The sequence below is a fragment of the Heterodontus francisci genome, chromosome X, assembly GCF_036365525.1.
Source record: "Heterodontus francisci isolate sHetFra1 chromosome X, sHetFra1.hap1, whole genome shotgun sequence".
In the NCBI taxonomy this organism is placed as follows: Eukaryota; Metazoa; Chordata; class Chondrichthyes; order Heterodontiformes; family Heterodontidae; genus Heterodontus; species Heterodontus francisci.
The window spans coordinates 12,910,311-12,926,333 of record NC_090421.1 but is presented as its reverse complement, the minus strand read 5'-3'; the positions used below and the strand labels follow the sequence as shown (position 1 = coordinate 12,926,333).

The following is a 16,023-nucleotide window of genomic DNA, read 5'->3' as shown; positions in this document are numbered from 1 at the left end:
GAGGCAACTAGCATAGATGCATTTAAGGGGAAGCTGGATGAGGACACGAAGGAGAAGGGAATAGAAGCATATGTTTATCTTCTTTGGCCTCCTTATCTCGAGAGACAATGGATACGCGCCTGGAGGTGGTCAGTGGTTTGTGGAGCAGCGCCTGGAGTGGCTATAAAGGCCAATTCAAGAGTGACAGGCTCTTCCACTGGTGCTGCAGAGAAATTTGTTTGTCGGGGCTGTTGCACAGTTGGCTCTCCCCTTGCGCCTCTGTCTTTTCTCCTGCCAACTACTAAGTCTCTTCGACTCGCCACATTTTAGCCCCGTCTTTATGGCTGCCCGCCAGCTCTGGCGAACGCTGGCAACTGACTCCCACGACTTGTGATCAATGTCACAGGATTTCATGTCGCGTTTGCAGACGTCTTTAAAGCGGAGACATGGACGGCCGGTGGGTCTGATACCAGTGGCGAGCTCGCTGTACAATGTGTCTTTGGGGATCCTGCCATCTTCCATGCGGCTCACATGGCCAAGCCATCTCAAGCGCCGCTGACCCAGTAGTGTGTACAAGCTGGGATGTTGGCCGCCTCGAGGACTTCTGTGTTGGAGATACGGTCCTGCCACCTGATGCCAAGTATTCTCCAGAGACAGCGAAGATGGAATGAATTGAGACGTCGCTCTTGGCTGACATACATTGTCCAGGCCTCGCTGCCATAGAGCAAGGTACTGAGGACACAGGCCTGATACACTCGGACTTTTGTGCTCCGTGTCAGTGCGTCATTTTCCCACACTCTCTTGGCCAGTCTGGACATAGCAGTGGAAGCCTTTCCCATGTGCTTGTTGATTTCTGCATCTAGAGACAGGTTACTGGTGATAGTTGAGCCTAGGTAGGTGAACTCTTGAACCACTTCCAGAGCGTGGTCGCCAATATTGATGGATGGAGCATTTCTGACGTCCTGCCCCATGATGTTCGTTTTCTTGAGGCTGATGGTTAGGCCAAATTCATTGCAGGCAGCCGCAAATCTGTCGATGAGACTCTGCAGGCACTCTTCAGTGTGAGATGTTAAAGCAGCATCGTCAGCAAAGCGGAGTTCCCTGATGAGGACTTTCCGTACTTTGGACTTCGCTCTTAGACGGGCAAGGTTGAACAACCTGCCCCCTGATCTTGTGTGGAGGAAAATTCCTTCTTCAGAACTGCTATGCCTGTGCTGGGACGAGGGAGCAGTACCCCAGGACATGCGCGATGCCAATATCATCACCCTCTATAAAAAATATGTTTATAGGGTGAGATGAAGTAAGATGGGAGGACACTTGTGTGGAGAATAAAGACCAGCATAGACCTGTTGGGCCGAATGGCCTGTTTTCGGACTGTAAATTCTATGTAATACTATTTATCCTGTAGTTGAGGGATGTTACTGCTGAGAATAGAATCATAGAATGGTTGCTGCACAGAAGGAGGCCATTCAGCCCATCAAGCCCATCCTAGCTCTCTGCAAGAGCAATCCAGCTTGTCCCACTCCCCTGCCCTTTCCCTGTAGCCCTTCAATTTTTTTCCCTTCATGTATTTATCTAATTCCCTTTTGGAAGTCTTGATTGAGTCTGCCTGCACCACACTCTCAGGCAGTAGAATTCCAAAATCTAATCAATCGCTGCGTAAAAACGTTTTCCCTCATGTCGCTGTTGCTTCTTTTTGCCAATCGCCTTAAATTGGTGTCCTCTGGTTTTCGATCCTTCCACCAACGGGAACAGTTTCTACTCTGTCTAGACCCCTCATGATTTTGAACACCTCTATCAAATCTCCTCTCAACCTTCTGTGCTCTAAGGTGAATAACCCCAGTTTCTCCAATCTATCCACATAACTGAAGTCCCTCACCCTGGAACCATTCTAGTAAAAATGGAATGTTTTCTCATTTCGGACACCCGAGGACTGGTTTTAACTTTTGGGATTGAGGGCGAGTGATGGTGGAATGACCCCTGTTACACACCCTGTCCAATTTTCCTTTCTGTTGAGGTCAGTGGGAAGAGCGAGGTGTATAGCGGGTAATCGATTGATACAACACCACCGGTTTTCCACCACCTCTGTAAGATAAAAACCAGCCCTCCAGTGTCAGCATCAGGTGCTGCATGGTCATGGTTAGATGTGAGCATAAATTTTTCAAATCTTGGCCATGATGAGTTAGCAAGAGTGGGTCAGGAAACTGCAAGTGCAGTGATCCTGACTCTCTGATCCACATTCTGGGAAGTCTATCCCATGGAATAAAACTATCTGTACCAGGCCCCAACTCTACTATTCCAGTGCGAAATTTTCCATTTCCCACTCCAGCTATTCTTGAGGTCTCTCTGCATGAGGTGGGGAATTAAAGAAAGAAAGAGCTTGCATTTAGATTGTGCCTCCCAGGAAGTCCCAAAGCATTTTCACCGAGTACTTTAGAAATCCTGATTTTAACTCACTCAAAACCCATTCACTTACACAGAGTTAAAATCAGGCCCCTAGTCTGTTTTGGGGACAATTAGAGCTGCATTAGTCCCCATTTTGTGGTGAAGTCTCATATCCACTGTGAAACATAAATTCACTTCACGTCAGACCCTGGCAACCAGCACAAATAAATTCTTTCATATCATCAGTCTGGAGTGAATTCAAAACCACATCATCAAAGGACCCCGTACTGCTACCACTCAGTCCTTGCCTTATATGGAGAGTGCCAGAAGGACTGGATAAGCTAATTGTGGAGCAGAGGTCAGCCAGAGGCATGCTATCTTTCCCAGAATGCACTGCATCATGGGTTAAAAAAATGGCACCCTCCCATCCCAGTGGTGAAAAGTTACAATGTTACAAGCCAGATTTTCCTCAGCTGAACATCTGAAGAGGGATTGGTTCCTTGCTGAAAAATGTTGCCTCCTTTTTCCATGCAGGATGGAGTTCCTTCTTAAAGCATATTTGGTTTAAGAAGATAGATAAAATAGTTCAGCAAAGCTTGTTACGAGTCAAGATTTTTTTTCCCGGCATAAAAAGTCTCGGGCCATATATATCAAGCAGGATAATTTGTAACCTTTAAAGATGAATGAGGAAAAGTTTCTTTTATGTAATGAGATTTGGAAAGCACTGCCTGATAGGGTGATGGATATAGATTGGATAGTAGTCTTCAAAAGAGAATTGAATAAATATTTGAAGGAGAAAACAATTACAGGAATATGGGGAAAGAGCAGGCAGTGGGACTAACTGGATTGCTGTTCAAAAGAGCCAGCAAAGAGTCGATGGGCTGAATGACCTCCTACTGTGCTGTACTGTTCCATGATTCTATGAAAACAAATAAATTCAGCTTTAAAAGATTTCCAATGGTCGGTTAGCTCAGTTGGCTATACAGCTAGTATGAAATATAGAAAAACACCAACAGCACAGGTTCAATCCCTGTACTGGCTCTGGTAGTTCATCGACACCTGCCTCCTTGTCTTGCCCCATGCTTGAGGAGTGGTAACCTTCAAGCTATACATCGCCAACTGCCTCTCTAATGAGGAGAAATGCCTCTGTTCCTTTGGCTAGAGTAGCTGGCTGTATACAGCCTTGCACAAAGGTTTGGAATTCTGATTTGTATGTGTGAATGTCATGTGACACTGCTCAGGTAGTCTCCTCCAGTGCTTACAGACAATGGCACAATTCCAGTAGATGAAAGCAGTGCTCAGTGAAGTACTGGGTGCACAGAGCAGAAAGATCCCAGGTTAAATCCATGGCCTGTGTTACGTTTTGAGTCTATTGGATGTTTGACATGCATGGAAACTCAAACTGGCTCAGTATCAGGTTGCCACATTTGCAGAGGAGGAGTGGCATGTAAATAACAGCAAATAACAGTAAATGAAAGTGTTCAAAGAGATTGAAAGAAACACATACTTTTTTGATGCCCCGATGATTTTGTGGGCAGCAGAGTCCAGGAGATTAATCTTCAATTCCTGGCGACTCCACGTCAATCCTGGAGGGTTGGCAACCCTATTCTCATTGATAGCCTAATGCTGTCTAGGTTTATATGACCAATGGCTGCTTGAAAAGACAGAAACCAATACCAGTACTATAGGTTGGATGGCCACCTGAGAGAAATAGACTTTCAGGGCAACGGGGATCGAGTCGGGGAGTGGGACTCCATGGTGAGCCAGCATAGGCTCGATGGGCCAAACGGCCTTCTCCCATGCTGTAAATGACTCGATGACTCAATACTTGAAGCCACAAGGATATACTTTTTTATCTAGCACTATGAACGGGGAAAGTGCTTATTGTATACAACTTCCTTACTACAGGGCTAGTGATGGAAATGCATCAGAATGAAGACAGAATCGTGGAATGGTACAGCAGAAAAAGGGGCCATTCGGCCCATCGTGCCTGAGCCAGCTCTTTGGTCGAGCAATCCAATTAATCCCACTCCCCGTGCTATTTTTCCCCATAACTCTGTAAATTTCTCCCCTTCAAGTATCTATCCATTTCCCTTTTGAAAGTCACTATTGAATCTGCCTCCACCGCCCTTTCAGGCACCGCGTTCCAGATCACAACAACTCACTGTGTAAAAAGAATTCTCATCTCCCTCTGGTTCTTTTCCCAGTTACCTTCCTCTGGTTACCGACCCTCCTGCCGCTGGAAACACTTTCTCCCTATTTACTTTATCAAAACCCTTCATAATATGGGGAATGTTTGACCTGACAGCTGAATTACAATCAGAATGGGGGAAAAAAATGAAGATTGAGAGAATCACTGTATAGTTGCTGGAAATCCATTTATTATCGTTTATTAAAGTTACTGGCTAATTAATAAGACTTAAAAGTAATTCATTGGACTTTGGTTCTCCTCTACCTGATTATTGGGCAATATGGATACATTCTTTTCTCCTCCCACCACCCCCCCCCCCCCCCCCGCACTCCGGTTTCTCTGCTATTCTATAACCATCCCACTGGAGGGAGTGGATTCCAGGTCTAGGCAGCAGCAGCCGCACTATCATTGACCGGGAAAGACTGGGAAGCTGCGGAGAAATCAGAATGTGGAATGCATCCGTCCATTGAACGAGAGACGGGAGGAAAAAAACATGTATTTAAATGCTTAACAGGTAGGACAAGTCCATTCGTCCTGAGCTATTGTATTACAGCAGGCTGTCACCTCTTTTGTGTTCCTTTTGATGTTTAAATGCCATCCTTGAGACCAGAGGGAAAGAGCCTTTGAAATCAGCTCCCTTCAGCATTCTGTTATTTTTATTCCAAAATGATTTGTACGCCGGACAGGAGAATTAAAAAAAAACATTTGACTGTTTTTGTTTGTGGCATTAAATGCAGAAAATAAAAGAATCCCAGCCTTGGATATTTCATGCAGTGCAGGTAAGTGCAAATCAGTCCACAGCCTTCATCGCAAATGTTCTTTACATGATTGCTGATGTATTACGAGATTGCAGCACCCGGAGTGTGCATATTTTTTTAGAAGCTTGAGTGAAACGTATTGCAATCCACGGCGTCGTGCCTTTATTGCTTATGTTGAGAGAGCAACGATCATTTTAAACCCCTCAGCTCAGATTTGTCAATATTTAAATTAGTAATGAGTTTGGGGCGGGGGGAGGTGAATGGACTGTTTGGTCTGCAATATTATCACGTGGTAACATGGAGGATGCATGTTTTGAATGGCAAGTTAAGAAGGTGCTTGTGATTTTTATTAAGCCCTAATTTGCTGGAATGTAGCATTGGTCAGAACGACACAGACTGCAAACGGTGAAAAGCTTCCCGAAAAAGCCTGACTCTTTCCAACAACAGCTTGCATTTATATAGTGCCTGTAACGGCCCAAGGCACTTCACAAGAGCATTATCAGATCAAATTTGACACCCGAGCCACATAAGGAGATATTAAGACAGCTAACTGAAAGTTTGGTCAAAGAGGTAGGTTTTTTTTTAAAAAGGACTTGCATTTATGTAGTGCCTTTCATGGCCACTGGAGCATCGTAAAGGAGGAGAGAGTTGGAGAGGTTTAGGGAAGGAATTCCAGAGCTTAGCGCCCAGGCAGCTGAAAGCATAGCTGCTAATGGTGGAGCGGTTGAAATGGGATGCTAAAGAGACTGGAATTGGAGGAGTGCCGAGATTTTGGAGGGTTGTGGAAATGGAGGAGTTTATAGAGATAGGGAGGAGGTGAGGCCATGGATGGAATTCGAAACAAGAATGAGAATTTTAAAAGCAAAGTGTGGACTGGGAGCCAGTGTAAGTCAATGAGCATAGGGGTGATGGGTGAATGGGACTTGGTGCGAGTTAGGATATGGACATGAGTTAGAAGTTATTAGGAATTTTCTAGATTGTGTTCATTTCTCTGTATATATTTCTTTTGAGTGCTCGCCACTGAGCAGACAGTGTGAGGGAGCAGCAGCTGCTGTTGGAGCAATGGAATTGTGGAATTATCCTCACTGAATCAGTATGGGACTCAAGAGCTTCCTCAAGCCAGTTCCCCTCTTGAGGTCACTGGCAATCGCTCTTTTATGGGTTAGAATCAGCAGGTGCACTGTAATGGGGGTGAACAAGTTGATCAGTTGGACTGAAGTTTGATTGGGGGAAATGGACGATAGGAATTAGACAGATGTGAGGGGTGGGTAGGATCTGGAGTCAACTCTAGGATAATGGGATGTTAATCCCTTCTGTCTGCTGTCCTAAGTGAAGTTGAGCTTGAACAGTTGCATTCAAGTCCTCACTGGGCATTAGTTAACACCAAATTGGCAGTCTGACTCAGAAGAAAGCTGCTGTGGAAGTGCAGGGACGATATTTGATGCAGCAGGAGTGCTTAACTGAGTCATGACAACACAGAAGAAGGCCATTCGGCCCATCAAGTTCATGCCAGCTCTAGAGCAATCCAGTGAGTTTCATTTCCTCCCTGCTCTATCCCTGTAGCTCTGCAAATTTATTTCCCTCAAGTGCCCATCCAATTTCGTTTTGAAATCATTCGTCGTCTCCACTTCCACCACCCTCGTAGGCAACGAGTTCCAAGGCATTACCACTTGCATTTTTTTTTAAGTTCTTCTTCACATCCCCCCTGCATCTCTTGCCCAAAACCTTAAATCTGTGTCCTCTAGTCCTTCTTGTTCTTTCTTCTTCTTCTTTGGCCTCCTGGTCTCGAGAGACAATGGGTAAGCGCTTAGAGGTGGTCAGTGGTTTGTGAAGCAGTGCCTGGAGTGGCTATAAAGGCCAATTCTAGAGTGACAGACTCTTCCACAGGCACTGCAGATAAAATTGGTTGTCGGGGCTGTGGGTCTGATACCAGTGACGAGCTCGCTGTATAATGCATCCTTGGGGATCCTGCCATCTTCCACGTGGCTCACATGGCCAAGCCATCTCAAGTGCCGCTGACTCAGTAGGGTGTATATGCTGGGGATGTTGGCCGCCTCGAGGACTTCTGCGTTAGAGATACAGTCCTGCCACCTGATGCCAAGGATTCTCCGGAGACAGCGAAGATGGACTGAGTTGAGACATCGCTCTTGGCTGACATACATTGTCCAGGCCTCGCTGCCATAGAGCAAGGTACTGAGTACACAGGCTTGAAACACTCAGACTTTTGTGTTCTGTGTCAGTGTACCATTTTCCCACACTCTCTTGGCCAGTCTGGACATAGCAGTGGAAGCCTTACCCATGCGCTTGTTGATTTCTGCATCGAGAGACAGGTTACTGGTGATAGTTGAGCCTAGGTAGGTGAACTCTTGAACCACTTCCAGAGCGTGGTCACCGATATTGATGGAGCATTTCTGACGTCTTGCCCCATGATGTTTGTTTTCTTGAGGCTGATGGTTAGGCCAAATTCCTTGTACCATCAGCTAATGGGAACAGCTTTTCTTTGTCTATTTTATCTAAACCTGTCTTAATCTTGAACACCTCAATCAAATCTCCCCTCAATTTCCTTTGCTCTAAGAAGAACAATCTCAGCTTCTCCAACCTAACCTTGTAACTAAAATCCCCCATCCCTGGAACCATTCTGGTAAATCTCCTCTGCACCCTCTCAAGGACCCTCACATCCTTCCTAAAGTGTGATGACCAGAGGCTGCGACTTTGACACATATTTGGAACAGATCAGAAGGAAGTTTACTGATCACCTAACTGTCCCATCTGACCGAGAAGTGCTTGTTGCTGACGCTGAAATGGGAAAGTGTTCCACTCCCCCTATATTAGTACTGTCGCCTGTATGAACACATTCACTAAAAGAGTCATTCAAAATATTCAGTAAAAGCTCAGTTTTGAGTTATGTCGTAGGAAGATTCAAATGTAATGGCACGAACGGAAAGTTGCCTGCAAACCAGGAAGGGATGGAAGATAAATGTATTGGTTTATTATTTTTAGGAGGGATTGAACAAGGTAAGATAGGAGAAGGAGGAGTGAAAGGAAGAAAGGCAGGCTGGCATTTATTTGGCACCTTTTTATGACCTCAGGACGTCCCAAAGCATTTACAGCCAATAAAGTACTTTTGACGTGTAGTCACAGTTGTAATGCAGGAAATATGGCAACGAATCTGCGCACAGCAAGATCCCACAAATAGCAATGTGATAATGACCTCATTTTTAGTGATGGTGATTGTTGTACTGGTTTTGACAAATCGTGTGGCTTGCAAATGAGAATTGAAACTGCTGATTGATTATTAGTGATGTTTATTGAGAGGTATATTGGTCAGGACACGAGGGATAACTCCCCTGCTCTTCACAGTGCTGTGGGATCATTTACATCCACCTTAGATAACAGGCAGAGGTCTCATCTGAGAGACGGCACCTCCAACAGTGCAGTACTGCACTGGAGTGTCAGCCTAGATTTTTGCGCTCTGGAGCGGGACTTGAATCTACAACGTCTTGACTCAAAGGCAAGAGTGCTGCCAACTGAGCCATGACACTGGAACATCGAAGGATGGAATACCTGCTGGAGGAGAGGACTGATGTTCTGAGTAAAGTTAGAAATCAAATATAAAAAGAATTGTTCCATTAGTGGGGTGTACTACAGACCCCCTAACTGAGGGAAGGAAATGGAAGAGGAAATGTGTAAATAGTCAGATGAGTAGGGATTGTAAAATTGCTCTTGATTGAGATTTTAATTACCTGCTTATTACTCCTTTGTGTTTCAGTCAAACAGGGGAAACGGAATGGAATTCCTGCAATGGGTGTAGGTCGCCTTCCTCGAGCAGTATGTTCAAAGGAAAAGGTGTTGCTAAACCTAGTTGTGAGTTATCAGTAATATATGTTAAATGCGGGTGAGCCCCTTGAAAGTGGTGGCCATAAGATGATCAGGTTTAGCATTCAAATAGAAAGGGAAGAAGTTGATAGAAAAACAAGGGGACCAAAGTAGAATAGGGCAGATTTTACAAAGATGAGGAGTGAGCTAGCTGAGGTTGAAAGAGAAATTGGCACACAGAGCTAGAGCTCAATGCAGGGATTTCTTTTTTTAAAAAAAAGATTTAACAGATGAGTTTTTTGTGTTCAGATTATTTATTGTTTCAAAATTCCATGGATAAATGAAGAGATTAGAAATTAATTGTAGAAGTGTGCACATGGGACCTATTATTGTAATAAAAAAGTTAAAAGTAAGGGAATGAGAAAATAAAAGAAGCACGTGGCTGAAAGAATTCGAGCAGCAGAGCGGAGTGAGCGTCAGAGAGCAAGGTTTAAAAAAAAACTAAAAGTATCTTCATGGATGGGGTGAGTACAACAGTAAATGAATTAATAAGACTATAAGCACAGAGCAGGTCTAGAGGCATTAATTAAAATTAATTTAAACAAGGTACTAACTGTATTCTAAAAGAGGGAATAGAGATTTTTTTTTTAAATCATGGATGGGCAGCTGAAACCTGTTGCTTGCAATTCCTGTGCCATGTGGGAACTTCAGAACACCTCATGTGTCTTGGGGGAACCATGTATGTAGCAAATGTCTCCAGCTGCTTGAGCTCAAGCTCAGAAATTCCCAGCTTGAGGGGCAGGTGGAGTCACTGCGGAGCATCAGGAAGGATGAGAGCTTCCTGGATCATACATTCCAGGAGGTGGTCACCTTACAGGCAGTAAGAGTTCAGGATAGTGGCTGGGTGGCCATCTGGAAAAGTAGGAAGAGGCAGGAAGTGCCAGAGTCCTCAGGGTGTGTGCCACTCTCAAACCGGCACTCAGCATTGGACACTACTGGGAGTGACGACACCCTGAAAGAGTGCAGTCCAGGGCAAGGGACTGCACAGGATGGAATAGCAAAAGGTAGACATCACGGAGAGGGTGGAGAATATTCTGCAGTGGGAAGGGCGTGAGCCAGAAGTTGCGGTACATGTCGGTACCAATGACAAAGAGAGAACAGGTATTGTGGTCCTACGGTCACGTTTTCAGGAACTAGGGAGGAAATTTAAGAAGTAGGATCTCGACAGTCGTAATCTCTGCATTTCTATCAGTGCCACGCGCTAACGAGAGTAGAAATAGGAAGATAGGGAGGATCAATGCATGGCTTGAGGCATGGTGCAGGAGGGAGGACTTCAAATTCTTGGGGCATTGGGACCAGTTCTGGGGCAAGAGGCACCTATTCAAAAGGGACAGGTTGCAACTCAACAGAATTGGGACAAATGGCCTCATGGAGGTTCACTGGTGTGATTGGGGAGGGTTTAAACTAGATTGGCAGGGAGATGGGCATCAGCATATAGAAGTAGAAAAGAGGAATAAGGTACAGAAAGGAGTGAGAGTGTTGAATAGTACTAGAGAAGGAAGTAGTACCATATTAGATGGGAGCAGATTTCAAGGAATACAAAAACATGCTTACAATGCATGTATGTGAATACACAGTGTGATGAATAAGGTTGATGAGCTACAAGCACAAATAGCCATGTTGGAATATGATGTAGTGGCAATAACACAAATGGGCTTAAAAATGTTGAGGACTGGGCATTTAATATTCAAGAATACTAAGTGTTCAGAATAGATAGGGAAGGGAAAAAGGGAGGTGGGGTGGCAGTACTGATTAGGGAAGACATTGTGGTGTTGGAAATAGAGGATGTCCTTGAGGGGGCAAAGACAGAATCCATTTGGTTACAGTTGAGAAGCAAGAAAGGTATGATCATGCTACTGGGGGTATTCTATAGGCCTCCAAATTGTGAGAGAGGGATAGAGGAGCAGCAGTATGTTCTCGGTCCAACAAGGAAGGGGGAATTGCTGAGAAATTAGGTGGACCAAGTTCCAAGTGGGGGGACAATTCGGCAAGAATGATCATCATATCATCAGGTTTAGATTAGTAATGGAGAAGAGCAAGGGTTAACTTCAATGGGATGAGAGGGGATTTAGCCAGGATAAAATGGGACCAAAGACTAACAGAAAAAACTGTAACAGACCAATGGGTGATCTTTACGGAGGAGATGTTTCATGTACAGGCTAGGTATAGTCCAACAAGGGCGAAAGGTATGGGAACCAAAGCCAGGGTGCCTTGGATAATAAGGGAGATAGAGAATATGATGAAATAAAAAGAGGGTAAGAGGGTATAGATGCATGTCAGGTGAATTCTTCAAGTGAGAGCCAGGCCAAATACGATAAGTTGAGAGGGGAAGTGAAGAGGAAAATAAGACTAACAAATTGAGAATATGAGAATAGAATGGCATTTAACATAAAAGGGAGCCCAAAAATCTTCTATCAGCATGCAAGTAGTAAGTGGGTAGTGAGATGGGCGGGGTCAGTCCTGTTCGAGACAAAGGGTGATATCTGCTTAGAGGCGCAGGGCAAGGCTAGAATAGTAATGAGTACTTTGTTTTGATGTTTACTAAGGAAGAGGAGGATGATTAAATATCGAGAGAAGCGGAGATGGTAGAGGTAATGGATGGGGTGAAAATTGATAGGCAGGATGTACTGGAAAGGCTGGCTATAGCTTAGTGGATAAGTCGCCTGGACCAGATGGCTTGTATTCCAGGTTGCTAAAGGAAGTGGGATTGGAGATAGTGGAAGGGCTTTCCATAATCTTCCTATCTTCCCTAGACAAGTGACAAATGTGACTCCCTTATTCAAGAAAGGGTGTAAGGACATTTCTAGTAACGACAGGCCAGTCAGTTTAACAGCAGTGGTGAGTAAGGTTTTAGAAACAATAATCAGGCAAAAAATTAACAGGCACTTGGAAAGGTTTGAGTTAATTACAAGCCAGAATGGATTTGTAAAAGGCAGATCATGCTTGACTAATCTAATTGAATATTTAGATGAAGTAACAGAGAACATGATGATGGGAATGTGGTGTATACGGATTTTAAAACAGAGACTAGAGGTTAATGGATGTTTTTCAGGCTGGAGGAAGGTCTGTAGTAGAGTTCCCAGGAGTCAGTGTTGGGACCCTTGTTTTTCCTGATATTTATTAATAACGTAGACCTCGGGCTCGCCACTGGTATCAGACCCACCGGCCTCCACTTTAAAGACGTCTGCTAACGCGACATGAAATCCTGTGACATTGATCACAAGTCGTGGGAGTCAGTTGCCAGCGTTCGCCAGAGCTGGTGGGCAGCCATAAAGACAGGGCTAAAATGTGGCGAGTCAAAGAGACTTAGTAGTTGGCAGGAAAAAAGACAGAGGCGCAAGGGGAGAGCCAACTGTGCAACAGCCCCGACAAACAAATTTCTCTGCAGCACCTGTGGAAGAGCATGTCACTCTAGAATTGGCCTTTATAGCCACTTCAGGCGCTGCTTCACAAACCACTGACCACCTCCAGGCGCGTATCGATTGTCTCTCGAGATAAGGAGGCCCAAAAGAAAAAAAAGAAAAAGGTGTACAGGGCACAATTTCAAAAGTTTGTGGATGATACAAAACTTGGAAGCATTGTGAACTGTGAGGAGGATAGTGTAGAACTTCAAAAGGACATAGACAAGTTGGTGGAATGGGCGGACAGGTGGCAGATGAAGTCCAATGTGGGGAAATGTGAAGTGATATGTTTCGGTAGGAAGAACATGGAGAGACAATATAAAATAGTGTATAATTCTAAAGGGGGTTCAGGAGCAGAGGGACCTAGGTGTATCTGTGCATAAGTCATTGAAGGTGGCAGGACAGGTTGAGAGAGCGGTTAATAAAGCATACAATATCCTGTGCTATATTACTAAGGGCATAGAGTACAAGAGCAAGGCAGTTAGGTGAACTTGTAGAAGACACTAGTTCGGCCTCAGCTGGAGTATTGCGTCCAGTTCTGGGCGCCGCGTTTTAGGAAAGATGTGAAGACGTTAGAGATCGCGCAGAAGAGATTCACAAGAATGGTTCCAGGGATGAGGACTTTCAGTTATGAAGATAGATTGGAGAAGTTAGGGTTGTTCTCTTTGGAGAAGAGAAGGCTGAGAGGAGATTTGATAGAAGTATCCAAAATCATGAGGGGACTGGACAGAGTAGATAGGGAGAAACTGTTCCCACTCGTGAAAGGATCGAGAACGAAAGGGCACAGATTCAAAGTAATTGGTTAAATAAAAAGCAAAAGTGACATGAAAAACTTTTTCACACGGCGAGTTGTTAAGGTCTGGAATGCACTGCCTGAGAACGTGGTGGAGGCAGGTTCAATTGAAGCATTCAAAAGGGAATTAGACAGTTCTATAAAAAGGAAGAATGTGCAGGGTTACAGGGGGAAGGCGGGGGAATGGCACGAGGTGAAATGCTCGTTGGGATAGATGGTGCAGACACGATGGGCCGAATGGCCTTCTGCATTGTAACAATTCTGTGATTCTATGAAGTACCACAAAAGGCTGGTTACCAAAATTGAGGCTCATGAAATAGGAGGGTCAGTGTCGGGTTGGATAAAACATTGACGTAAGGACAGAAAACAGCGAGTTGTGGTAAATGGTTGTTTTTCAGACTGGAGGATGATTGACAATGGTGTTCCCCAAGGGTCAGTGCTAGGATCACTGCTTTTGGATGTATATAAATGACTTGGCTATAGAAAAATTGCAAAATTTGCAGATGCTACCAAACTTGGAGGTGTGGCAAACAGTGAGGATGATACCAATCAACTGCAGCAGGACATTGATAGGCTAGCAGAATGGGCAGACAAGTGGCAGATGGAATTTAATACAGAGAAGTGTGAGGTGACGCATTTTGACAGAAGGGATAGGGAGAGGCAATATAGACTTAATGGTGCAGTTCTGAAGCGTGTACCTGGAATGAGGGACCTGGGGGGTTCATGTGGTAGGACATATTGAGAGGAATTAGCATATGGGACCTTGGGCTTCATAAATATAGCTATTGACTACAAACGTAGGGAAGTTATGCTGAACCTTTATAAAGCTCTGGTTAGGCCACAACTAGAGCATTGTGTCCTGTTCTGGTTACCACATTTTAGGAAGGATGTGAGGGTCCTTGAGAAGGAGATTTACCAGAATGGTTCCAGGGATGAGGGATTTTGGCTACAAGGTTAGGTTGGAGAAGCTGGGGTTGTTCTCCTTGGAGCAAAGGAGATTGAGGGGAGATTTGATGGAGGTGTACAAGATTATGACAGGTTTAGATAAGGTAGACCAAGAAAAACTGTTTCCATTAGCTGTTTGTACAAGGGCTAGAGACACAGATTTAAAGTTTTGGGCAAGAGATGCAGGAGGGATGTGAGGAAGAACTTTTTTACACAGCGAGTGGTAATGACCTGGAACTCTCTGCCTACGAGGGTGGCAGAAGCAGAGACAATGCATGATTTTGAAAGGAAATTGGATGGGCACTTGAGGGAAATAAATCTGCAGGGCTATGGGAATAGAGCAGGGGATTGGGACTGATCTGGATTGTTCTACAGATAGCTGAATGGCCTCCTTCTGTGCCGTAATGGCTCGAAGTTAAGAAAGGCACAAGGAAAGCACGGAGGGAGGATGAAGTTAGAATCTCAAACGTTAAAAAGAACAGTGAAATATCTTTTATAAATATATCTGTAAAAGAGAATTGTTGAATGTGAAGTAGCACCCCGAAGGGGACAGGAGAGTGAGTTAGTCAAGATTGAGTGGAAATTTGGCAGGGATACTTAACAAGTCCTTCACTTAAGTGTTTACAAAAGAGAAGGATATTGGGGAAGAGGCAAATCATGAATTGAGTGAGATAAAAGATAATGTAATAAATTAAAGGAAATATTCAAGAAGTTAGGATTGAATACCTGCAGTGAACTCCATGATCGTAAATAGTTTGTATGTAGTCCAAGTTGATTAAAAAAGGAACAAGATAAATTTCTTGTTGGGAATGGCATTGAAGGTTATTGGGATAGGAGAGGTTGCAGGATAATTTAGTCCAGGGAGCACAATGGTTTCTGTGCTGCTGGAGGCGTCTATAGAAATGTTCTGGTCAAGCTTGAATAGTGGGAATTATGACTATAAATATATACGCTGGAGTTTTTCTTCTTTTGTGGATCATACATTTATTTATACAGAATTCTCCAACATGCGCTGTGGAAAGGGTGCACTCCAGTCGAATCACCTCTCCTCATTCCATGCACCCTTTAGTAGTAGTCTTTATAGCACTTCTTTTTTCTTTTTTCTTTTGGGCCTCCTTATCTCGAGAGACAATGGATACGCACCTGGAGGTGGTCAGTGGTTTGTGAAGCAGTGCCTGGAGTGGCTATAAAGGCCAATTCTAGAATGACAGACTCTTCCACAGGTGCTGCAGAGAAATTTGTTTGTCGGGGCTGTTACACAGTTGGCTCTCCCCTTGCGCCTCTGTCTTTTTTCCTGCCAACTACTAAGTCTCTTCGACTCGCCACAATTTAGCCCTGTCTTTATGGCTGCCCGCCAGCTCTGGCAAACGCTGGCAACTGACTCCCACGACTTGTGATCAATGTCGCACGATTTCATGTCGCGTTTGCTGACGTCTTTATAGCGGAGACATGGACGGCCGGTGGGTCTGATACCAGTGGCGAGCTCGCTGTACAATGTGTCTTTGGGGATCCTGCCATCTTCCATGCGGCTCGCATGGCCAAGCCATCTCAAGCGCCGCTGACTCAGTAGTGTGTATAAGCTGGGGGTGTTGGCCGCTTCAAGGACTTCTGTGTTGGAGATATAGTCCTGCCACCTGATGCCAAGTATTCTCCGAAGGCAGCGAAGATGGAATGAATTAAGACGTCGCTCTTGGC

The 16,023-nt window shown here is 44.6% G+C and overlaps 1 protein-coding gene across 1 annotated transcript in view; it reads left to right on the top strand.

Annotated features, from left to right (window-relative positions):
• The first annotated feature begins 4,929 nt into the window (after positions 1-4,929).
• The window catches only part of b4galnt1b (beta-1,4-N-acetyl-galactosaminyl transferase 1b), a 99,928-nt gene continuing 88,834 nt past the window's right edge, over positions 4,930-16,023 (top strand). Inside the window, exon 1 of the mRNA XM_068024703.1 lies at positions 4,930-5,069. Within this exon, the coding sequence (XP_067880804.1) occupies positions 5,059-5,069 (11 nt within the window). The 5' untranslated portion in view covers positions 4,930-5,058. The remainder of the gene's footprint in view (positions 5,070-16,023) is intronic.